Source organism: Apodemus sylvaticus, chromosome 6 (genome assembly GCF_947179515.1).
Source record: "Apodemus sylvaticus chromosome 6, mApoSyl1.1, whole genome shotgun sequence".
Classification (NCBI taxonomy): Eukaryota; Metazoa; Chordata; class Mammalia; order Rodentia; family Muridae; genus Apodemus; species Apodemus sylvaticus.
The window spans coordinates 4687779-4712935 of NC_067477.1; the positions used below are offsets into that span (position 1 = coordinate 4687779).

Here is a 25157-nt window from a genome sequence, read left to right on the forward strand (position 1 = left end):
TTTTCAACAAATGGTGCTGGGTCAACTGGAGGTCAGCATGCAGAAGAATGCGAATTGATCCATCCTTGTCTCCTTGTACTAAGCTCAAATCCAAATGGATCAAGGACCTCCACATAAAGCCAGACACTCTGAAGCTAATAGAAAAGAAACTGGGGAAGACCCTTGAGGACATCGGTACAGGGAGAAAGTTTCTGAACAGAACACCAATAGCGTATGCTCTAAGAGCAAGAATTGACAAATGGGACCTCATAAGGTTACAGAGTTTCTGTAAGGCAAAGGACACCATCAAGAGGACAGATCGGCAACCAACAAATTGGGAAAAGATCTTCACCAATCCTACATCAGATAGAGGGCTAATATCCAATATATATAAAGAACTCAAGAAGTTAGACTCCAGAAAACCAAACAACCCTATTAAAAAATGGGGTACAGAGTTAAACAAAGAATTCTCACCTGAAGAACTTCGGATGGCGGAGAAGCATCTTAAAAAATGCTCAACTTCATTAGTCATTAGGGAAATGCAAATCAAAACAACCCTAAGATTTCATCTTACACCAGTCAGAATGGCTAAGATTAAAAATTCAGGAGACAGCAGGTGTTGGAGAGGGTGCGGAGAAAGAGGAACACTCCTCCACTGCTGGTGGGGTTGCAAATTGGTACAATCACTCTGGAAAGCAGTCTGGCGTTTCCTCCGAAAACTGGGCACCTCACTTCCAGAAGATCCTGCTATACCACTCCTGGGCATATACCCAGAGGATTCCCCACCATGTAATAAGGATACATGCTCTACTATGTTCATAGCAGCCCTATTTATAATTGCCAGATGCTGGAAAGAACCCAGGTATCCCTCAACAGAAGAGTGGATGCAAAAAATGTGGTATATCTACACAATGGAGTACTATTCAGCCATTAGAAACAATGAATTCATGAAATTCTTAGGCAAATGGATGGAGCTAGAGAACATCATACTAAGTGAGGTAACCCAGACTCAAAAGGTGAATCATGGTATGCACTCACTAATAAGTGGTTATTAACCTAGAAAACTGGAATACCCAAAACATAATCCACACATCAAATGAGATACAAGAAGAAAGCAGGAGTGGTCCCTGGTTCTGGAAAGACTCAGTGAAACAGTATTTGGCAAAACCAGAACGGGGAACTGGGAAGGGGTGGGAGGGAGGACAGGGGAAGAGAAGGGGGCTTACGGGACTTTTGGGGAGGGGGGGCTAGAAAAGGGGAAATCATTTGAAATGTAAATAAAAAAATAATATAAAATAAAAAAAAAAAAAAGAAAGAAACTCAGGGCTGAAATCAACCAAGTTGAAACAAAAAGGACTATACAAAGAATCAACAAAAATAGGAGCTGGTTCGTTGAGAAAATCAACAAGATAGATAAACATTTAGCCAGACTAACCAGAGGGCACAGAGACAGTTCACAAATTAACATAATCACAAATGAAAAGGGTGATATAACAACATAAACTGAAGAAATCCAAAAAATTATTATATCCTACTACAAAAGCCTATACTCAACTAAACTGGAAAATATGGAGAAAATGGACAATTTACTAGACAGATACCAACTTCCAAAATTTAATCAGGATCAGATAGAGCATCTAAATGGACCTATAACCCCTAAAGTAATAGAAGTGGTCATTGACAGTCTCCCAAGGGAAAAAAATTCACAGGACCAGATAGATGGCTTTAGTGCAGAATTTTATCAGACATTCAAAAGAGACCTAAGGCCAATACTCTTCAAACTATTCCACAAAATAGAAACAGAAGGAACATTACACACTCCTTCTATGAAGCCACAATTTTGCTGATACCAAGACCACACAAAGATCCAACAAAATAGAGAACCTTAGACCAATTTCCATTATGAATATTGATGCATAAATACTCAATAAAATTCTTGCCAACCAAATACAAGAACACATCAAAACAATCATTCATCACGATCAAGGAGGCTTCATCCCAGGGATGCAGGGATGGTTCAATATGTGGAAATCCATCAATGTAATCCACTACATAAGCATACTCAAAGAAAAAAACCACATGGTCATTTCATCAGATGTGAAAAAGCATTTGACAAAATTCAGCATCCTTTCATGTTAAAGGTCTTGAAAAGAACAGGAATTCAAGGCCCAGACCTAAACATAATAAATGCAGTATATAGTAGTCAACTATATTTAGTAGTTGTAGCCAACTACTCAGTATAGCCAGTAGCCAACATCACACTAAATGGAGAGAAATTTACAGCAATCCCACTAAAATCAGGGACTAGACAAGGCTGCCCTCTCTCTCCATATTTATTCAATATAGTACTAGAAATTCTAGCTAGAGCAATTAGACAACAAAAGGAGGTCAAAGGGATACAAATTGGAAAGGAAGAAGTTAAACTATCACTATTTGCAGATGATATGATAGTATACTTAAGTGACCCAAAAAACTCCACCAGAGAAATCCTACAGCTGATAAACAACTTCAGCAAGGTGGCTGGTTATAAAATCAACTCAAGCAAATCAGTAGCCTTCCTATACTCAAAGGATAAACAGGCTGAGAAAGAAATTATGGAAATGACACCCTTCACAAGAGTCACAAAAATATAAAGTATTTTGGTGTGACTCTAACCAAACAAGTGAAAGATCTCTGACAGGAACTTCAAGCCTTTGAAGAAGGAAATCGAAGAAGATCTCAAAAGATGGAAAAATCTTCCTTGCTCTTGGATTGGCAGGATTAATATAGTAAAAATGACCATCTTGCCAAAAGAAACCTATAGATTCAATGCAATCCCCATCAAAATCCCAACTCAATTCTTCATAGACATAGAAAGAGCAATTCCCAAATTCATCTGGAATAACAACAACAACAACAAAAAAACCCAAGATAGCTAAAACTATTCTCAACAGTGAAAAATTTTTTGGGGGAATCATTATCCCCAACCTCACACAGTACTGCAGAGCAATTGTATTAAAAATTGCATGGTATTGGTACAGTGACAGGCAAGTAGATTAAAGGAATAGAATTGAAGATCCAGAAATGGACCCACAGAATTATGGTCACTTGATTTTGATAAAGCAGCTAAAAACATCCAGTGAAAAAAGATAGCCTCTTAAAATAATGCTGCTGGTTCAACTGGATGTCAGCATGCAAAAGAATGCAAGTTCATCCATTCTTATCCTCTTGTACTAAGCTCAAGTCCCAGTGGATCAAGAACCTCCACATAAAACCAGACACACTGAAAATAATAGAAAAGAAACAGGGGAAGACCCTTGAAGACATGGACACGGGGGAAAATTTTCTCAACAGATCTCCAATAGCTTATGCTCTAAGATCAAGATTTGACAAATGGGACCTCATAAAACTACAAAGTTTCTGCAAGGAAAAGGACATTGTCAAAAGGAAAAAATGACAACCAACAAATTGGGAAAAGATCTTTACCAACACTACATCTGACAGACGGCTTATATCCAAGATACACAAAGAACTCAAGAATGTAGACTGCAGAGAGACAAAATCCCCCTTAAAAATGGGGTACAGAGCTAAACAAAAAATTTTCACCTGAGGAATATCGAATGGCTGAGAAGCACCTAAAGAAATGTTCAACACCCTTAGTCATCAGGGAACTGCAAATCAAAACAACTTTGAGATTTCACCTCACACCATTCAGAATGGCTAAGATCAAGTGCTATACCACTTCTGGGAATATACCCAGAGGATTCCTCAGCATGTAATAAGGATATATGCTCCACTATGTTCATAGCAGCTCTACTTATAATAGCCAGAAGCTGGAAAGAACCCAGATGTTCCTCAACAGAGGAATGGATACAGAAAATGTGTTTTATATATACACAATGGAGTACTATTCAGCCATTAGAAACAATGAATTAATGAAATTCTTAGACAAATGGATGGAACTAGAAAACATCATCCTAAGTGAGGTAATACAGTCTCAAAAGAACACTCATGGTATACACTCACTGATAAATGGATATTAGTGTAGATGCTTGGAATACCTAAGATACAATGTACATATCAAATGATGCCCAAGAAGAAGGAAGGAGTGGCCCCCGTTCCTGGAAGAGCTCAGTGCAGCAGTGTCCAAAAATATCAGGACAGGGTAGTGGGAAGGGGTGGATTGGGAAACAGGGTGAGGGAAGAGGGCTTATGGGACTTTCGGGGAGATGGTATCCAGGAAAGGGAAACTCACTTGTAATGTAAATAAAGAATATATAGGATAAGATTTTTCTTAAACAAACAAACAAACAAACAAACAAACAAAAAATTCAGGGCACACCAGATGCTGGCATGGATGTGGAGAAAGTGGAACACTCCTCCATTCTTGGTGGGATTGCAAGCTGGTAAAACCACTCTGGAAATCAGTTTGGCAATTTCTTAGAAATCTTGACATAGTACTGAAAGGACTTTCAGCACCAAGATGAAAGGGCTTAAAAGGGGGTAGTATAGGGGGTTAGGTGAGTGTGGCTAGGCGGTGTGGGGGAAGGTGTCTAGGCGGGCCCTTGCCTGGGCACCTCTGCCCCTGAGGGACCACACACACACAGACATGGTATAGAATAGAGTTTATTCAGAGTAGGGGATGGGAGTTAGTAGTAGAGAGAGGGAGAGAGAGAGAGAGAGAGAGAGAGAGAGAGAGAGAGAGAGAGAGAGAATAGAGAGAGTGGAGGCCAGCCATGACCATGTGGAGGGGGGGAGAGCCCCAGGGGCAGAGAGGTGAGAGTGTGGGAGAGCGGAGAGCAAAGAGGGAGAGGAGGAGCAAGTAGCCCCTCTTATAGTGGGCCAGATCTCTGGGGCGGGGCATACCTGGCTATTGCGAGGTAGGTGTGGGGTGGAGCTTAGACAAAACCCCAACATTCCCCAATGTTTGGTTAATTAATAAAAGAAAAAGAAAAAAGAAAAGAAGTGACAGAGAATACGGCAAAGCAGGAATAGGGTCGTTGTTGAGATCTAGCTGCTTCATGCTGACATTGGAGCGGCGTGTCTCTGGGGAACCTAGAGAAAGGGGTATGGGGGGGGTGATTGTCCAGTCTCAGGAGGACTGGCTGCTTCCTTGCTGTCCAGGATTTGTAGAGCCATTTGATGATAGGTCAGGAGAACAGGTCCAGTAGAAGCTGTCTGTGTCTGGAGAAGCTGAGAGGAGATTGGAGCATCTGAAGGTTGCTTCCCTGGAGCTGTCCTGGATATGGCAAGGGCCTGGACTTAACAAGATGTTGGAACACATTAGTATAGGTAGGGAATTAGACTAAGTACATTTGGGAGAAAGAAAATTTTCTTAAGATGTACAATTGAAACCCAGAGGAATCCCACCCTTTGGAAAGGTAGTAAAGTGGGAACTTGGGCAGATGTACTTATCTGGATGGAGCCTACTTGGTCCATGAGCAGTAGATCTGGGTAGGTTTCCTGTAGCTAACAAGTTTATTAAAGAGATAACAACACGAGTTAAGCATATGAACAGTCTTTAAGATGAGCCTTTGTGGATCAGAAGGAATAGAATTGAAGGTTGGGACAGTGACAGAGCAAGAAGAGGAAATATGAAGCATTTAATGGAAACAGAGTTTAGGTAAGGAGATAACTTTCCATCTGTCAATGTAGTCAGAAGTCTGAGGAATAAACAATAATTTAGCAGTTATATTATTAAAGAATGACAGATTCCAGTAGCCAGCAGTTCTTTGTGGTCTCTGGTCTCCATGGCGGCTTTGGCTGTCAGTCTGGCTTTCAAGCACAGAAGATGCATGGCTTTTTCTCTGTGGAATGGATACCCATGACATGAGAAATGGCTTACCTTTATTTAGCTAAGTCATTTGACTCAAGGTATCCTGTTTTGTCCACTGCAGTCTTTCAGGCAGCATCCTGTGGCGGTGTCCATCTTTCTTTTGAGACCTCCTGGGAGAAGCTGTCAGGCCTTTGGGAATTCTGTCTGTCTTAAATCTAATAACAAACTTCTGACAAGATTGAGCACAAGATAGGAGAGCAATAGTTACGAGAGAATAGGAGTGGAAATCTTAAGTAGCTTTGACAGGTTGCATAGGTAGAGGAAAGTATATTGCCTTGGTTAGTAAAGATGCTAGGATCAGAGTAAGAAAGCTGGCAGCAATGGATCAAATTGTGGCGACAGAAAATGAGTTTGTCTAGGCAGATTTAGGCTTGTTAACATCAACTTGAGCACGCAGGCTATAGGAGCAAATGAGTTAAGGATGTGGGAACACAGAATAGGTGAGGTTCAGATTCTTTATCGTTTACCAGACTGTTAATTTTAAAAGTATATAGTTGAAGACAAGTAGCACCCACTGGGAAGGGGAGGGAGTTGTTAACTGCAAACTCAGCGTCCTGAAGAGTGCAGGAACAACTGAAAGGTAGCTGAGCCAAAAAGCCCAGACCGTCTTGAGGATGCTTGGGAGCTGGGGCTAGAATAGCCGGAGCTTTAAAAGCCAGAGGAAGCCTCCCTTGCCGTTCCTAAGATACGAAACAAGCTACTTCCCAGCCACTGTAGGCTACCTAACTTCCAACTTCCACTGAAGACAGGAAGTTCCACTCTGCTCATGTGCGATCACTAACTTTTCCCTGCTACAGCTTTTCTTGCTGACAGTTTGTACCATCAGAACCGCCACAGGTTCTGGTAGCACAACTGTTACCCATGGCTCGGTCTCTCCACACTCTCAGAATCGGCTGCGCTCCATCCCTGCCAAGCGATGTCGCCTCCCCTCCGCAGCAATCCTGCACTCCTTTCCTGTTGCTGCACTCCACCCCCCACCACCATACTGTCCCGCTCTGCTGGCTACAGAGCATATTTCTGGGGCCTTTACCTGCAAAAGCCTAGCCACAGCCCACGCCCACGCCCAGCTCCACAGTTCTAGTTCTTCTCCTAGTTCTTCTCTAGCTGAACTAGGTTCTTAAGTAAGAAGTCCCCTTCTCATGAATATGCAAATTATATGAGTTCATGGATATTAATACAGGGATGTACACACCCAGAAAACAACTTATGAACAGTGTCCTCTCCACAGTCCCTGAACACACTGACTCTAAACATGGAATGGAACTGGATCTTTCTCTTCCTCCTGTCAGTAACTGCAGGTAAGGGGCTCAGAAGTTCCAAATATGAATAGCAGACAGGACTTGAGGTGACAATGACATCCACTCTACCTTTCTGTCCACAGGTGTCCATGTCCAGATTCAGCTGCAGCAGCCTGGGGCTGAGCTGGTAAAGCTTGGAGCTTCAGTGAAGCTGTCCTGCAAGACTTCTGGCAAAGCTTCACTGATTATGAAATGCACTGGTTAAAGCAGACACCCTCACATGGCCTGGAATGGATTGGAGCTATTAATCCTAGAAATGGTTATACTAACTACAATGAGAAGTTTAAGGGCAAGGCCACACTGACTGTAGACAAATCCTCCAGCACAGCCTACATGGACCTCAGAAGCCTGACATCTGAGGACTCTGCAGTCTATTACTGTGCTAAACACATCCTGAGTGTGTCAGAAACCCTGGACGACAAGGACAAAAAGATTAATCTTCATACTTACTCAGAATGCAGTAATTTTGAATGTCCATTAATTGCCTTTTCCTCACAGTCCTAGAGAGCCTTTGTCATCTTTGTAAAAGACATCTACAAAGAAAGTGATATTGGCTGAGAATGAACCTATAGCTCCCCATACCTTGTCAATATGTTCACCAGTGACCACCTTCATTGACATGTTTCTTATTCCAAAACAATAAAAAATTGAAAAGTGTGATCCTGCATGATAAAAATATCAGTGGATTCTGAGAGACCAGAACTTTTTTGAAATTGATGGGAGTAATGTATAATATAAATTTGATCTATAAAATCCAAATCACCAACATCTGGGCAAATGTTATAGACCGTGGGTCTACTGCAGGATAACCAGGGTCCTCTGGTCCAGGAAGGCACAGGTCTGGCTGAGATGACAGACAGAAGCAACCACACACACACACACACACACACACACACACACACACACACACAGTGGAGGTTTGAATCTGTATTTTGTAGCTCTAAGGCAAGGATTTCTATATGGGAAGAGTTGGTATTACCATTTCAAAAGAAATGTGTAGCCAGTGAGGCAGGCACAATTATCATAGCCATTTGGTACAAGGAAATGCAACATCAATCAGGTCCAAAGTTTCTCATGTAACAGATACAGAAGATCAATTTACAGATGCCACCAAACTTCTTGATTAGAATACAAAGTCACTCATAGTTTACAGTAAACCTTCAAAGAATTTGAAGTTTCTTATATCACCTGGGTCTTTAACAAGTTCTTGTGAGAAGTCCTTATCTAACATTTAGCCTTTTACCTTGTAAAACAAAACTTCTTGACTAAATCAATGCTTTTAGTACCAGAGTGCCAGAGCCATCCTCATATACATAAGCACAGCCATAAAAACCTGCATGTGGTTGGAAGGTAGTAATTATGTAAACAACTATGAGGCAAAGCATTGCAATTCTAAAAATGGGTTTGGCGGTCAGTGAGTCGACTTCAAAGACCGGATTATCAGCCAGGCTGTAGGAATCCCAGTGAAGAGAGAAAAGGAGGAAGTCAGGGCAAACTGCTACTTGAAAACTAAGGGCCCATCTTAAATAGCCAGAAAGTAAGAGAGTACAGTAAATTGCCAGGTGAGATTATCAGCTTCCAAATATACAGAGAGTTCCGTTATTTCTAGGAGACATTTTTCTTTTCTGCCTCTGTCTGTAAAATATCATTTTACAGACATCACTGGGCCACCGCGGCAGGCAAACAAACACATCTTTGTAATCTTCAGTAATAAGTGACCTCAGGTGTGTTGTTATTGCTTGACTCATGTTCCAGCAGAAATCCCAGTCTCTTAGTATGTGAGAAGTATTTATATCAGAATGCACAGGCATGTTAATATAATTCCTGTAGGTTGGCCACTGTATTATTAAATCACTATTCATGAAACTTATTTACAAACATAATGTATGTACAGGTTAAGTTGTAGATTCTAAGGTTATACATAAGCATTTACTTTATATTTACTTCTTTTCCAGTCTATAATCATCCCATCAGTCACTAGACTTTTTAGAACACTGACCTGTACGGATACAGCATCAACTCGCATAGTCCATTGCATACCCGGTTTTCAGCTTTGTTCTGTAGAGTATTTGTGAACATGTGTCTCTGCATCCACCTATGTTTCATATGCTTGTTTTGTTCTATTCCCATTTGTTTGCTTTTCTTTCATTTTAGCTTCTTTTTCTTTTTTATTTCATTTATTTTCTTTTTCTTTTCAAATTAGATTAAGGAACGGAATCAAGCTGGAAGAAGATAGGTGTTGGGAAGGGAAATCAGTATTCAGAATATATTGCAAGAAAAAATTATTTTCAATAGAAATAGAGAACTTCAAAAATTTTAATAAATAAACAAGTTTGATAATATCTTTGCTGTTTATTTATCCCTCATGCTGAAGTGCTCATATTTTAGGTCTCATGTCTTTGTTTAAATTGTTCAAAGTATAATCCGAAGCCAGGTCTGAAAAGATTTAATGATAAGGCACTTGTCATATTCATCATTCTAAGGTTTAATGAAATACATAAGTAAGATATGTGGGTTTTAGCCTCTCTCATTTTCTCTGTCTCTCTGCCTCTGTCTCTGTCTCTTTTAATTTTGCTCTCTCTCTCTCTCTCTCTCTCTCTCTCTCTCTCTCTCTCTCTCTCTCTCTCTCTTTCTCTCTCTCTGTCTTTGTGTGTGTGTATGTGTGTGTGTATTTCCATTTGTTGGCTTTTCTTTTTTATTATTTTAGAGTCTGTTTTCTAATTTTATATAGAAACAAATTAGACCTGCGAGAAGATTGGAAAGGTGTTGTGAAGTGGAAACCAGAATCAGAAAATATTGCACGAAGCCATATATTTTTATTAATACATAGGAAAAAGAATTGTAAAATATTAATAAACAAAAATGTTTGATATAGGTGCTGTAAATTTCTTTTATGTTCAAATGTCTCATGTCTTTATTTAAATTTTAAAGTCTATTCAAAAGCCTGGACTGAAATAATTTAAGGCATATGTAAAATGTGTAATGCTAAGGTGTAGTAAAATATATAAATAAAATGTTTGAGTTTTAGCTCACCCCCTCTGTTTCTCTCTCTCTGCCTGTCTCTCTCTCTCTGTTTGTCTCTCTCTCTGTCTGTCTCTCTCAGTTTGTGTGTGAGTATGTGTGCTTGTGTGTGTATTTTCAGTAATGAATTTTTTAAATATTAATATCCTGGAGCACAGAATAATCTCTACTAGAAAGATTTTATTTCTTTAGGTCATTCCTGCAGGTGAGATAGAGGGACACATACCATATGAATCTGTGAATGAAAATGTGGAGCAGATTGACTTTGTCAAACTGGATTGGACTATGAGGTGTCTGATCACAGACCTTTCATTGTAGGTATATTTCAACTTAATACTGGATTTTGGAAAAGGGTCTCCAGGCAATAATAATTTCCACACTCATTCCAATACATTTGCACAAGAAAGCTTAAGAGGTGGTTATCTAGAAACTCTTTTATAAATATCTTGTGATTATGAGTGCCGTTCTATTGCTAAAGCCTAGCATCTACTGTGGTCTCTGAAAAACAGATTATAGCAGGCCATAAAGTACAAGGGATACCTTCTGTAAGCATGGCAATAATCTAATGATGAAAGGGTCTAGGATAATCATTCTGGGAAATTAGGATACGTTCGTTCCATACAAATAGAAAAATAAATTAATAATATGTTAAGAACCGCCACTCTCAGCTTTCTGAATGGAATGCAGTTTCTTTTTCTTCAATGAGCAGCCATCCATGTGTGACTAAAATTCCTCTAATAAAAACTTCAGGATATCGGAGTAAAATAAGAAAGGTTGATAAATGAAACTGAACCAAAAATCCAGATGATGTAAACCCACATGTCGATGGACGCTTCATTTTTCTTAAAGAAGCCACTAATTCAAAATGAAAGAAAGTAAGAATCTTCAGCCAATTCTTCCAATCTAGTTAAATTTCTGTATTTAGAAGAATGCAAATAGATCCATATCATTATCAATATGTCGTACTCAAAACCAAACTCAACAAAACCTCAGTATGAAGCCAGATATTTGAATCAAATGAAGAGAATGTGGGGAAGGGCTTATTACTCATTGGCATAGGAGACAACATCCCACCTGAACAGACAGCAAGCACAGGGACTAAGCACCACAATCAATAAATAGGACTTTATGATTCTGAGGTGGTTCTGTAAGTCAAAGAACACTATCACTAGGACAAACAGGAGCCTACAGAATAGGCAAAAGTTCTCACCAGCTCCAGATGTGACAGAAGGATGATAGCTAAAAATACATACTCAGGAAACTAGACATCAACAAAAATAATCCAATTTCAAAATAGGCTGTCAGTCTAAACAGAATTCTTAATAAAGGAATCAGTACTGAAAAAGAAGCACTTAAAGGAATGGTCAACATCCATAGTGGACCATGAAATGCAAATCAAAATGAGTCTGGGATTCCATCTTACAAATGTCAGAATGGCAAAATCAGAACCACCAATGACAGCTAATGCTGGTGAGGATGTGGATCGAAGTGAGCAGTTCTCCATTGCTGACAGGATTGCAAACTTTTATAGCCACTCTGGAGCATACATCTATATTTAAATTACCATTACAAGTAAATATGCTTAACTCATTATTATTGCTCGTAAGTATTTCATTAACTACATTTGAACTTTATTGAAATAGCAAGCATTAATTGCATATCCATTTAAAAGGAAGCTATATTGTTTTAAACATGAGATTTCAAACATCCATTTGTCATCATAATCATCAATAGTTTATGTAAATCTATCTGTAACTTCTTCAACTGACAGGAGGAGTTCTTCAGCTGGAAAATATGATTGTGAATTAGAAGGACAGTCCTTAGTGTTCTATCCACAGGATTTAGACCACATAGCTCTCCTGGGCAAGAATAAATGTCCTGATTCCAAGGTGCCCTCCAGTGCCATGTGAAGACATCAGCCCAGGAAAAGGAGAGCAGAAGAAGCTGGGCATTTTGCATCATCTGAACTCCATTTCATTTTGATTTTCATCATTCATTTTTTGCATAACAAAGATTTTAAAATCAAATTTGTAGTATCAATGTATTTTGTGAGTTTCATGACTCAGGATAGGAGAGAAGAAGAAAATATCCAAGATTATCTTTGTGGCTGTCCAGAATCCTGAAGAGGGAGAAGAAATGATGTCCTCACACTAACACCATGCCACCTATATATGAACTTATATAATGTCCTCATTGTCAGGAATGACCTCAAGAAATAAAATCTGAAGGCCACCTTTCTCTGTTCACAATCCTCTGTACCTCGCCTGGGATCAGCTTCATCACTTTCATGTTTTGTGTTTTAGGTATGAGAATTCTTCAATCTGTTTTGGTGTCTCATGTTTATGTTCCATAGCCACCCTGGTTTACAGACTTACCTGCAGACTATTTCATTATTTGATTAAGAACTAGCTTGAATGTTGTAGTAGAGTTTCAGGTTACAGTAGAGATTCCTGAGATTAATGATGCTTATTTGTTAAGGATTCACTTTCTTTCCCTCCTTTTCAAATCAAATATAAGTAGCTGGATTATATTTACATCTCATGAGATAAGATCTCACCTCTAGTATCAGATATTATATATCATGTATAGGAATCTTTGGTTCATATTATACTCTGTGAGTATCTTCAATCATATTCCTCACCGTAAATATATAACATGTTTTGAATCCTTTTCAATCCAAGTGATGGAGGATTTCTGGAGGATGAATTGATGGTTCCATTTTATCTAACAATTGTTTCCACTGTAAGACTTTCCCTTCACATATCACTGTGATGAGCAGGGAGACCCAGTGAAGCCTAAAGCACTGATTGGAAATACATAAAATAAATTCTTAGCTTGATTATATCTGAGACATGGAATTTTGAGCACTGTAAATTTATTTAGTTAAATTTGGAGCAGCAAGTGAGCTGCTCCAAATTTTCCATAATATTTTATCATTGTTAATACTGCATTGGGAGGGTGCTTATCATCTATATTTATATAACATAGTTTGAAGAATTTTATATAATACCTAGATATCTTTAATTTGTTTTTTCTCAATAAGTCAACCCATATTCTCAGACGTTTACTCTCAGACCCAAAACTACTCCATGAAAGTGTGAAAAATTCAGGAAGAATGTCTTCAACCATTGTAGCTCATAGCACAGTCATGAATCAACATTACACTTTAATGCCTTCCATGGACTAAGCATCTGAAATGTAGCATCCCTGTGCCTGGATAGATATGATTTTCTCTCTCAGCACTGTCTGCTGTCTGCCTTTCCCATATTCAGGACCAGCAGTACTTGTATTTTTGTCCCTCTGGCCTCTTCTTCCACCTGAAAACTGAGCCAGGTTCCAATATTATTTCATGATTTTTTGCCTCTTGTGGACCCTTCTTACAGCCTGTCTTTGATGAGGACATTTTTGAGATGATTGGATACCATGGAGAGGATTTCACACATTCTGAAATATTCTCCTATTTGAAGACATTTAATTCATTCATAGATGAAAAGTCTCTATAGTATTGATCACTCATGAAAAGAAACCCAAAATTTAATGGATGTTTTGTTGTTCATCCTACCCTAGGGTTCTGAGTCTCAGCTGGCACTCAGCATTCTGGGTTTAGTTTCATTTTGCAATGTTGCTACAACATTGTGGTAGGATCATATTACATGTGTTATACATACCTTGATATCTTTATTTTCAAAAGTTTTTTTAAATATAAAGATAGTTCATTCATAAAAATGAGTATGTTTGGGTGCACCTTTGTTAGATGAATTTAGTTGTCCACTCATACTTATTTCTGTATATTCAAACTGATCCATACCAAAAATTGACTATGAAGGTTGTCCAAATTATATAATTGATATTATTCTTATGTTCCAAAGATCATTAGTGACAGAAACAAAGGAGGATACATTGCACTTTATTTTTTTTTAAATTTTATTGGATATATTCTTTATTTAGATTTCAAATGTTATCCCCTTTCCCAGCCTCCCCAATCCTAGATATCCCCTATCCAATCCTTTCTCTCCATACTTCTATGAGGGTGTTCCTCTACATATCCAACTCCCATCTCCCCACCCTCAATTCCCCTACATTGAGACATCTATCGATCCTTTATAGGACCAAGGATCTCTCCTCCCATTGATGCCTGACACGGCAATCCTCTGCTACATATGCAGCTAGAGCCATCTGTACCCCTTTGTTGATGGCTTAGTTCCTGAGAGCTCTGGGATGTTTGGTTGGTTGATATTGTTGTTCTTCCTATGAGGTTGAAAATCCTCTCAGCTTATACAGTCCTTTCTCTATCTCCTCCATTGAGGACTCTGCACTTAGTACAATGGTTGGCTATGAGTATCTGCCTCTGTATTTGCAAGGCTCTGGTAGGGCTTCTCAGGAGACAGTCATATCAGGCTCCTTTCAGCAAGCATTTCATGGAATCCATGATAGTGTCAGGGTTTGGTGACTGTATATGGAAAGAATCCTCAGGTGGTACAGTCTCTGGACAGCCTTTCCTTCAGTCTCTGCTTTACACTTTTTCTACATATTTGCTCCTGTGAGTATTTTGTTCCCCTTCTCAGAAGAACCAAATCACCCATACTTTGGTCTTCATTCTTCTTGAGCTTCATGTGGTCTGTGTATTCTATCTTGCGTATTCAGAGCTTTTGGGCTAATATCCACTTATTTGGGCTAATATCCACTTATTATCAGTGAGTGCATGCCAAGTGTGTTCTTTTGTGATTGCATTAACTCAGGATATTTTCTAGTTCTATCCATTTTCCTAAGAATTTCATAAATTCATCGTTTTGAATACCTGAATAGTACTCCACTGTTTGAAAATACCACATTTTCTGTATCCATTTCTCTGTTGAAGAACATTTGGGTTCTTTTCAGCTTCTGGGTGTTATAAACAAGGCTTCTATAAACATAGTGGAGCATGCATCCTTATTAAACATTGGAGCATTTTCTGGGTATATGCCCAGGAGTGGTATGCCTGGGTCCTCAAGTAATACTGTGTCTAATTTTCTGAGGAGCTGCCAAACTGATTTCCATAGCGGTTGTACCAGCTTCCAATCCCACTGGTAATGGAGGAGAGGTCCTCTTTCTCCACATATTCACCAACATCTGCTGTCACCTGAGTTTTTGACTTTAGCCATTTTGACTGGTGTGAGGTGAAATATCAGGGTTGTTTTGATTTGAATTTCCCTGATAACCAAGGATGTTAAACATTTCTTTAGGTACTTCTTGGCCTATATTGTGCTTTAACATTTCTGAAGTAATGACAAAAATCATCCAGTCTCATTTTGTGATTTCCTACATCTTCCACCCACTGTGCTGTTCTCTAGGATACTCAGTTTCTGATAGATCTGAACAAACAATATTTCTCTGCTATTAATATTGTCATAAATAGATGTCACCATAAAGATAAAGGTACTGGCTATTGAATAAACAAACAGAAAAATATGAGCCAGGATATTAACAGATATGTACAGTCAGTGAAATATCACCCTTCTGTGTAGTAATAGCATTCACAAGTGTCAGAATGCAAATGATGCATATTCTTACTCTCCATAAGAACTTTATAGGATATATATATATATATATATATATATATATATATAATTTATTTGTATGTGTGTGTAAAAGGGAATATGTTCTGACAAGATACACATAGGAGACAGTCTGTGGCATCAGACATATAGTAATACAACAGTAGGAGAAACATCAATGCTTTGTGTTCTTAATGTGACCCACCTGAAAAAACACAAGTTAATAATCCCTGGGACACTGAACTGAGTCATGATCCTTTACATTAGACTAAGAGTCTCTCTCAATCTTGCTCCTTCCATACAGTATTCATCAGAAGTGAGTCATTCTGAGCACTCTGGTCTTCAGTTAACTACTCTTTAAGGTGATTAGAAGTGAGCTCTCTTGCAGGCTTCCATGCTTCATGTAACAAATTGGCCCCTCTTGAGTCCTAAATCTTAAGTACACCATCAGAGTGAACTCTGGATGAGGGAATACTAATTTCTTCTGGCTCCCACAAAACATGAGTTGAAAAGCCAAAGATGGGCCTTTGAACTCATGAGTGTTCAGACATGGACAGGTTTATTTCCTCATTCCTGCTACTTATTGTCCCTACATGTGAGTACCAAGGCTTCCTCAGGGATGAACTTTTCTATTATCAACCTCTTCCAAACATGATCTGCTTTATTTTCTTCACAGATATTCTGTCCCAAGTTACTCTGAAAGAATCTGGCCCTGGGATATTGCAGCCTTCCCAGATCCTCAGTTTAACTTGCCCTTTGTCCAGGTTTTCCCTGAAGACTTCTGGTATAGGTGAGAGCTGGGTTTGTCATCCCTTAGGGAAGGGTCTGTAGTGCATGGCAACCCATTGATTGGATGATGACAAGCACTACAACCCATCTCTGAATAGTTGGACCAAAATCACAAGGACACCTCCAACAAAGAGTCATTCTTCCAGGTCAGAAGAGTGGACGCTGCAGATACTGTCACATAGTACTGTGCTCGGAGCGCACATTGACACAGCCTCAGTTTTCAGCTGTTCACTATTTCAGTCTGGTTCTCAGCTCTGTTACTTCCTATTATATTATAAAAGGGCATGACCTCAGCTTTCCCGAGGGCCTCCATGGCTTGCTTTTGCTCTTAGGTTAAGAGTTTTCTATTCCTAGAAGACCTCAAAAAATGGGAAAACCTCCCATGCTCATGGATCGGTAGAATCAATATAGTTAAAATGGCCATTTTGCCTAAAGCACTATACAGATTCAATGCAATACCCATCAAGATCCCAACTCAATTCTTCACAGAGGTAGAAAGAGCAATTATCAAATTCATCTGGAACAACAAAAAACCCAGGATAGCTAAAACTATTCTCAGCAACAAAAGAAAATCTGGGGGAATCAGTATCCCTGACCTCAAGCAATACTACAGAGCAATAGTGTTAAAAACTGCATGGTATTGGTACAGTGACAGGCAGGAGGATCAATGGAACAGGATTGAAGATCCAGAAATGAACCCACACACCTATGGCCACTTGATCCTCGACAAAGAGGCTGAAAACATCCAATGGAAAAAAGATAGCCTTTTCAACAAATGGTGCTGGTTCAACTGGAGGTCAGCATGCAGAAGAATGCGAATTGATCCATCCTTGTCTCCTTGTACTAAGCTCAAATCCAAATGGATCAAGGACCTCCACATAAAGCCAGACACTCTGAAGCTAATAGAAAAGAAACTGGGGAAGACCCTTGAGGACATCGGTACAGGGAGAAAGTTTCTGAACAGAACACCAATAGCGTATGCTCTAAGAGCAAGAATTGACAAATGGGACCTCATAAGGTTACAGAGTTTCTGTAAGGCAAAGGACACCGTCAAGAGGACAGATCGGCAACCAACAAATTGGGAAAAGATCTTCACCAATCCTACATCAGATAGAGGGCTAATATCCAATATATATAAAGAACTCAAGAAGTTAGACTCCAGAAAACCGAACAACCCTATTAAAAAATGGGGTACAGAGTTAAACAAAGAATTCTCACCTGAAGAACTTCGGATGGCGGAGAAGCATCTTAAAAAATGCTCCACTTCATTAGTCATTAGGGAAATGCAAGTCAAAACAACCCTAAGATTTCATCTTACACCAGTCAGAATGGCTAAGATTAAAAATTCAGGAGACAGCAGGTGTTGGAGAGGGTGCGGAGAAAGAGGAACACTCCTCCACTGCTGGTGGGGTTGCAAATTGGTACAACCACTCTGGAAAGCAGTCTGGCGGTTCCTCCGAAAACTGGGCACCTCACTTCCAGAAGATCCTGCTATACCACTCCTGGGCATATACCCAGAGGATTCCCCACCATGTAATAAGGATACATGCTCTACTATGTTCATAGCAGCCCTATTTATAATTGCCAGATGCTGGAAAGAACCCAGGTATCCCTCAACAGAAGAGTGGATACAAAAAATGTGGTATATCTACACAATGGAGTACTATTCAGCCATTAGAAACAATGAATTCATGAAATTCTTAGGCAAATGGATGGAGCTAGAGAACATCATACTAAGTGAGGTAACCCAGACTCAAAAGGTGAATCATGGTATGCACTCACTAATAAGTGGTTATTAACCTAGAAAACTGGAATACCCAAAACATAATCCACACATCAAATGAGATACAAGAAGAAAGCAGGAGTGGTCCCTGGTTCTGGAAAGACTCAGTGAAACAGTATTTGGCAAAACCAGAACGGGGAACTGGGAAGGGGTGGGAGGGAGGACAGGGGAAGAGAAGGGGGCTTACGGGACTTTCGGGGAGTGGGGGGGGCTAGAAAAGGGGAAATCATTTGAAATGTAAATAAATTATATCAAATAAAAAAAAAGACAAAAAAAAAATTCAGGAGACAGAAGATGTTGGCGAGGATGTGGAGAAAGAGGAACACTCCTCCACTGCTGGTGGGGTTGCAAATTGGTACAACCACTCTGGAAATCAGTCTGGCGGTTCCTCTGAAAACTGGGAACCTCACTTCCAGAAGATCCTGCTATACCACTCCTGGGCATATACCCAAAAGATTCTCCAGCATGTAATAAGGATACATGTTCCACTATGTTCATAGCAGCCCTATTTATAATTGCCAGAAGTTGGAAAGAACCCTGGTAACTCTCAACAGAAGAGTGGATGCAAAAAATGTGGTATATCTACACAATGGAGTACTATTCAGCCATTAGAAACAATGAATTCGTGAAATTCTTAGGCAAATGGATGGATCTGGAGAACATCATACTAAGTGAGGTAACCCAGACTCAAAAGATGAATCATGGTATGCACTCACTAATAAGTGGTTATTAACCTAGAAAACTGGAATACCCAAAACATAATCGACACATCAAATGAGGTACAAGAAGACGGAGTGGCCCCTTGTTCTGAAAAGACTCAGTGAAGCAGTATAGAGCAAAATCAGAACAGGGAAGTGGGAAGGGTTGGGTGGGAAAACAGGGGGAGGGAAGGGGACTGATGGGACTTTCGGGGAGTGGGGGTCCAGAAAAGGGAAATCATTTGAAATGTAAATAAATATATCAATAAATAAAAAAAATTAAAAAAAAAAAAGAATACAAAAAAAAAAAAAAAAAAAAGAGTTTTCTATTCCTAATACTCATCCTAGGTCCCTACTAAGATGTTCTGAAATTAGTCTGTTTTTGGTTAGGTAAAGCTGAAGGATGAGTGGTGCCTACACCTGATGGCTCAGAATTATGATTCAACTTAGGCATAGGCCAATACTCCCACAGCAGAAAATTGAAAATAATTGTCATGCTCACCTGTAGTATGCAGCTTTATTTATGGAAGATAGCAATTACTGAATTAGCACTGACAAATTGAGTTATTGGGTAAAAAGCTCTTATGGACACTGTCAAATTTTTCATGTTATTCCCAATGATATTTGATTGTCTCCACAAACTTATTGCCATACCACATTGTTAAAAAATATTTCTACATTTCAGTGAACAAGGAGAATTTGAGCCTTTGTCTTTGTACAAGCTTAAGCATTCCTATTTGGTGTTCATGGAACTCTGTGTATTTTGTATGGTATCAAAGCATAAAAGTAGTAATCAACCAGATATAAACCAGGTTACCTCTAAATCTTATATTCCTATGGGTTATGTTGTTGCAAATTTTATGGTGTCAAAAATTTTATGCTGTTAATCATTGATTCTTTGATGAAATTTAATGCCTCTGAGATGGAAGTCATGTCAGACACTGTTAATGTCACCTAGAAGCTGAAATTGGATAGACTGTAGTCTTAGTGAAAAATAAAAGGCTGATGTTCTAATAAAGCACTACACTATTAACATGTTTTTAATTACTTAGCAACATAAACACTTAAATCTGTATGTCTATCCACCTATGTTGGTGTACTGGCTAGTTTTGTGTGTCAACTTGACACAGGCTGGAGTTATCACAGAGAAAGGATTTTCAGTTGGGGAAGTACCTTCATGAGATCCATCTGTGGAGCATTTTCTCAATTAGTGATCAAGTGGGGAGGGCCTCTTATGGGTGGTACCACCTTTGGGCTGGTGCTCTTGGGTTCTATAAGAGAGCAGGCTGAGCAAGCCAGGGGAAGCAAGCCAGTAAGAAACATCCCTCCATGGTCTCTGCATCAGCTCTTGCTTCCTGACCTGCTTGAGTTCCAGTCCTGACTTTCTTTATTGATGAACTGCAACGTGGAAGTGTAAGCTCAATAAACCCTTTCTTCCCCAACTTTCTTCTTGGTCATGATGTTTGTGCAGGAATAGAAACCTTGACTAAGACAGTTGGAGATATTTCTTCCAGCAGATTGCAAGCAAGAGAGAACAGAAATAAAAGATTTCTAGAGTATGTGACATTGGAGCATTTGGTTTGTCATCATCAAACCTTCCCCTCAGGTCTGAGAGCCCATTACCAAGGAGATTGTGGAAATAGTCTCTGAGACAGAGACAATGGATGACTCCAAAGTAACAGTCTCTTCCAGAAACAATAGGACTGATGCACATATGAACTTTCATGTTGACTAATAGTTTGCTCTGTTGTTTTTAATATGCTTAGATATGGGTCTTGAATTCCTGATCTTTCCAAGATTGTTTTCCTGAAGAGGTGTTGGATTTTGTGAAATGCTTTCTCAGCATCTAATGAAATGATCATGTGGGTTTTTTTTCTTTGAGTTTGTTTATATAGTAGATTACATTGATGGATTTCCATATATTGAACCATCTCTGTATCCCTGAAATGAAGCCTACTTGATCATGGTGAATGATACTTTTGATGTGTTCTTGGATTCAGTTGGCAAGAATTTCATATTCATAAAGGAAATTGGGAGTTCACTTTCTTTGTTGGATCTTTGTGTGTTTTAGGTATCAGAGTAATTTTGACTTTATATAATGAATTGGGTAGTGTTTCATCTGTTTCTATTTTGTGGAATAGTTTGAAGAGTATGGTATTAGGTCTTCTTTGAAGGTCTGATTGATCTCTGCTTTAAATCCATCTGATGCTGGGCTTTACTTTTTTGGTTGGGAGACTATTAATGACTGCTTTTTATATCTTTAGGGGTTATGTGATTGTTTAGATCATTTATCTGATCCTTATTTAACTTTTGTACCTGATATCTGTCTACAAAATTGTCCATTTCTTCTAGATTTTCCAGATTTGTTGAGTATAGACTTTTAAAGTAGGATCTGATGATTTCTTGAATTTGCTCATTATCTGTTATGTGCCCCCTTTTTGTTTCAGATTGTGCTGATTTGTATACTGTCTCTGTGCCCTCTCATTAGTTTGACTAAGGGTTGATCGATCTTGTTTTTTTTTTTTTTTTTTTTTTTTTTTTTTTTTTTTTTTTTTTTTCCAAGAACCAACTCTTTGTTTGGTTGATTCATTGTATAGTTCTTTTTGTTTCTACTTGGTTGATTTCAGCCCTGAGTTTGATTATTTCCTGCCATCTATTCCTCTTGGATGTATTTGATTCTTTTTGTGCTAGAGCCCTCAGATGTCCTGTCAAGCTTTAAGTGTATGCTCTTGCATTCTACTCCTCTTGGGTGTATTTGCTTCTTTTTGTTCTAGAGCCTTCAGATGTGTTGTCAAGCTGTTAGTGTACGCTCTTTCCAATTTCTTTTTGGAGGCATTTAGAGGTATAAGTTTTCCTCTTAGCACTGCTTTCATTGTGTTCCATAAGTTTGGATATGTAGTGCCTTTATTTTTTATTTTTATTCTTTATTTTTTTTGCATCTAGGCTTAGTTTATTACACAATTATGGGATACATGCATAGTGACACCCTTTACTAAATCAACAAAAATGCGTCTGGGGACTAATTTTTCTTTTTTTAGATATATTCTTTATTTACATTTCAAACAATTTCCCCTTTCCTGGTTCTCCCCTCCCCAAAAGTCCCATAAGCTCTCTCCCCTCACCCTGTTCTCCAATCAAACCCCTCCGGCTTCCCTGTCCTGGTATTCCTCTACACTGCTGCATGGAGCCTTTCCAGGACCAGGGGCCTGGGCACCATTTGATATCTGAATTGTGTCTTGAGTAATCTGAGCTTCTGGGCTAATATCCACTTATCAGGGAGTACATACTATGTGAGTTCTTTTGTCCTTGTGTTACCTCATTTAGGATGATATTTTTTCAGTCCCACACATTTGGCTAAGAATTTCATGAATGCATTGTTTTTAATAGCTTAGTATTGGTATATGGTATAAATATACAACATTTTCTGTATCCATTCCTCTGTTTTGGGATATCTGGGTTCTTTCTAGCTTCTGGCTATTATAAATAGCACTGCAATGAATATAGTGGAGCATGTGTCCTTATTACATGCTGCGGAATCCTCTGGGTATATGCTCAAGAGTGGTATAACTGGGTCTTCCAGTAGTATCATGCTCAGTTTTCTGAGGAACCGCCAGATTGATTTTCAGAGTGGCTGTACCAGTTTGTAATCCCACCAGCAGTGGAAAAGTGTTCCTCTTTTTCCACATCCTTTCCTGCACCTGCTGTCTGATCTTAGCCATTCTGACTGGTATGAGGTGAAATCTCAGAGTTGATTTGATTTGAATTTCCCTGATGACTGGGGATATTGAAAATTTCTTTAGGTCCTTCTCAGCCATTCGATATTCTTCAGGTGAAAATTCTTTGTTTAGCTTCGTACCACATTTTTAAATAGTGTTTTTGGCTCTTTGAAGTCTAATTTGAGTTTTTGGTATATATTGAATATTAGCCATTTTTCAGATGTAGGGTTGATAAAGATCTGTTCCCAATTTGTTGCCTTACTGAAACTTTGTAATTTTATGAGGTCCCATTTGTCAATTCTTGATCTTAGAGCATAAGCTATTTATGTTCTGTTCAGGAACTTTACCCCTGTGCCCATGTGCTCAGTGGTCTTCCCCAGTTTCTTTTCTATTAGTTTCTGTGTGTCTGCTTTTATGTGGAGGCCTTGGTCCACTTGGAATTAAGCTTAGTATAAGGAGATAAGAAAGGATCAATTTGCATTCTTCAGCATGCTATCTACCAGTTGAATCAGCACTATTTTTTGAAAAGACTATTTTTTTTTCCACTGAAATGATTTTAGCTCCTTTGTCAGAGATCAAGTGATCATAGGTATCATTTCTGGGTATTCAGTTCTATTTCACTGATCTAGCTGTCTGTCACTGTATTAATACCATGAAAATTTTAACATTATTTCTCTGTAGTACTGCTTGTGATCCAGGATTCTGATTCCCTCAGAACTTCTTTTACTGTTGAGAATTGTTTTAGCTATCATGATATTTTGTTATTCCAGATGATTTTGAGAATTGCTCTTTCTATCTTTATGAAGAATGGAGTTGGGATTTTGATGAGAATTATATTGAATCTGTATATTGCTTTTGGCAAGATGGTCATTTTTACTGTATTAATCCTGACAATCCACGAGGATGAAAAATTTTTTCCATCTTCTGAGGTCTTCTTTGATTTCTTTCTTCAGAGACTTGAAGTTCTGTCATCCAGAACTTTCACTTGTTTGATTAGTGTCACACCAATATACTTTATATTGTTTGTGGCTATTGTGAAGGGTGCCATTTCCTTAATTTATTTCTCAGCCTGTTTATCCTTTGAGTATAGGAAGGCAACTGATTTGTTTGAGTTAATTTTATATCTCACCTCTTTGCTGACGTTTTTTTTTTTTTTTTTTTTTATCAGCTGTAGGAGTTCTCTGGTGGAGTTTTTTGGCTTGCTTAAGTATACTATCATATCATCTGCAAATAGTGATACTTTGACTTCTTCCTTTACAATTCGTATCCCTTTGACCTTTTCTTGTCTAATTGCTCAATCTAGAACTTCAAGTACTATATTGAACAAATATGGAGAGTGAGGGCAGCCTTGTCTAGTCCCTGATTTTACTGGGATTGCTTCAAGTTTCTCTCTAGTTACTTTGATGTTTTTTACTGGTTTGCTGTATATTGCTTTTACTATGTTTAGGTATGGACCATGAATTCTTGTTCTTTCCAAGACTTTTAACACGAAAGATGCTGAATGATGTAATGAATGTAGTGAAATGACCATTTGGATTTTTTCTTTGAGTTTGATTCTGTAGTGGATTACATTGATGGATTTCTGTATATTGAACCATCCTTGCATCCGTGGGATAAAGCCTAGCTGATCATTGTGAATAATCATTTGGATGTATTCTTGGATTCGGTTGGCAAGAATTTTATTGAGTATTTTTGCATCGATATTCATAAGGGAAATTGGTCTAAAGTTCTCTTTGTTGGATCTTTGTGTGGTTTTGGTATCAGCATAATTGTGGCTTCATAGAATGAGTTGGGTAGTGTGGTCAGTCTGGCTAAAGGTTTATTTATCTTGTTGATTTCCCCAAAAAACCAGCTCCTGGTTTTATTGTTTCTTTGCATAGTTTGTTTTGTTTCTATTTGGTTTATTTCAGCCATGAGTTTGATGATTTCCTGCCTTCTCCTCCTCTTGGGTGTTTTAGCTTCTTTCTGTACTAAAGCTTTCATATATGCTTTTAAGCACCTCCACATAAAACCTGACACACTGAAACTAATAGAAAAGAAACTGGGGAAGACCCTTGAGGACATGGGCACATGGGAAAAGTTCCTGAACAGAACACCAATAGCTTATGCTCTAAGATCAAGAATTGACAAATGGGACCTCATAAAATTACAAAATTCTGTAAGGCAAAGGACACTGTCAAAAGGACAAAATGGCAACGAACAAATTGGGAAAGGATCTTCACTAATCCTAAATCTAACAGAGAGCTAATATCCAATATATACAAAGAACTCAAGAAGTTAGATGCCAGAGAACCAAATAACCCTATTAAAAATGGGGTAGAGAGCTAAACAAAGAATTTTCACCTGAAGAACTTCAGATCCCTGAGTAGCATGATAAGAAATGTTAATATCATTAATCATTAGAGAAATGCAAATCAAAACAACCCTGATATTTCACCTCACACCAGCCAGAATGACTAAGGTTAAAAACTCAGGAGACAGCAGGTGTTGGCGAGGATATGAAGAAAGAGGAAAACTCCTCCAT

General features: G+C 38.6%; 1 gene segment (V, D, J or C); it reads left to right on the plus strand.

The window, feature by feature from the left end:
- Nucleotides 1-7008: 7008 nt before the first annotated feature.
- The window catches only part of LOC127687767 (Ig heavy chain V region 3-like), a 507571-nt gene continuing 489422 nt past the window's right edge, over nucleotides 7009-25157 (plus strand). Inside the window, 1 exon segment of the V gene segment in view lies at nucleotides 7009-7092. Coding sequence covers nucleotides 7047-7092 — 46 coding nt within the window.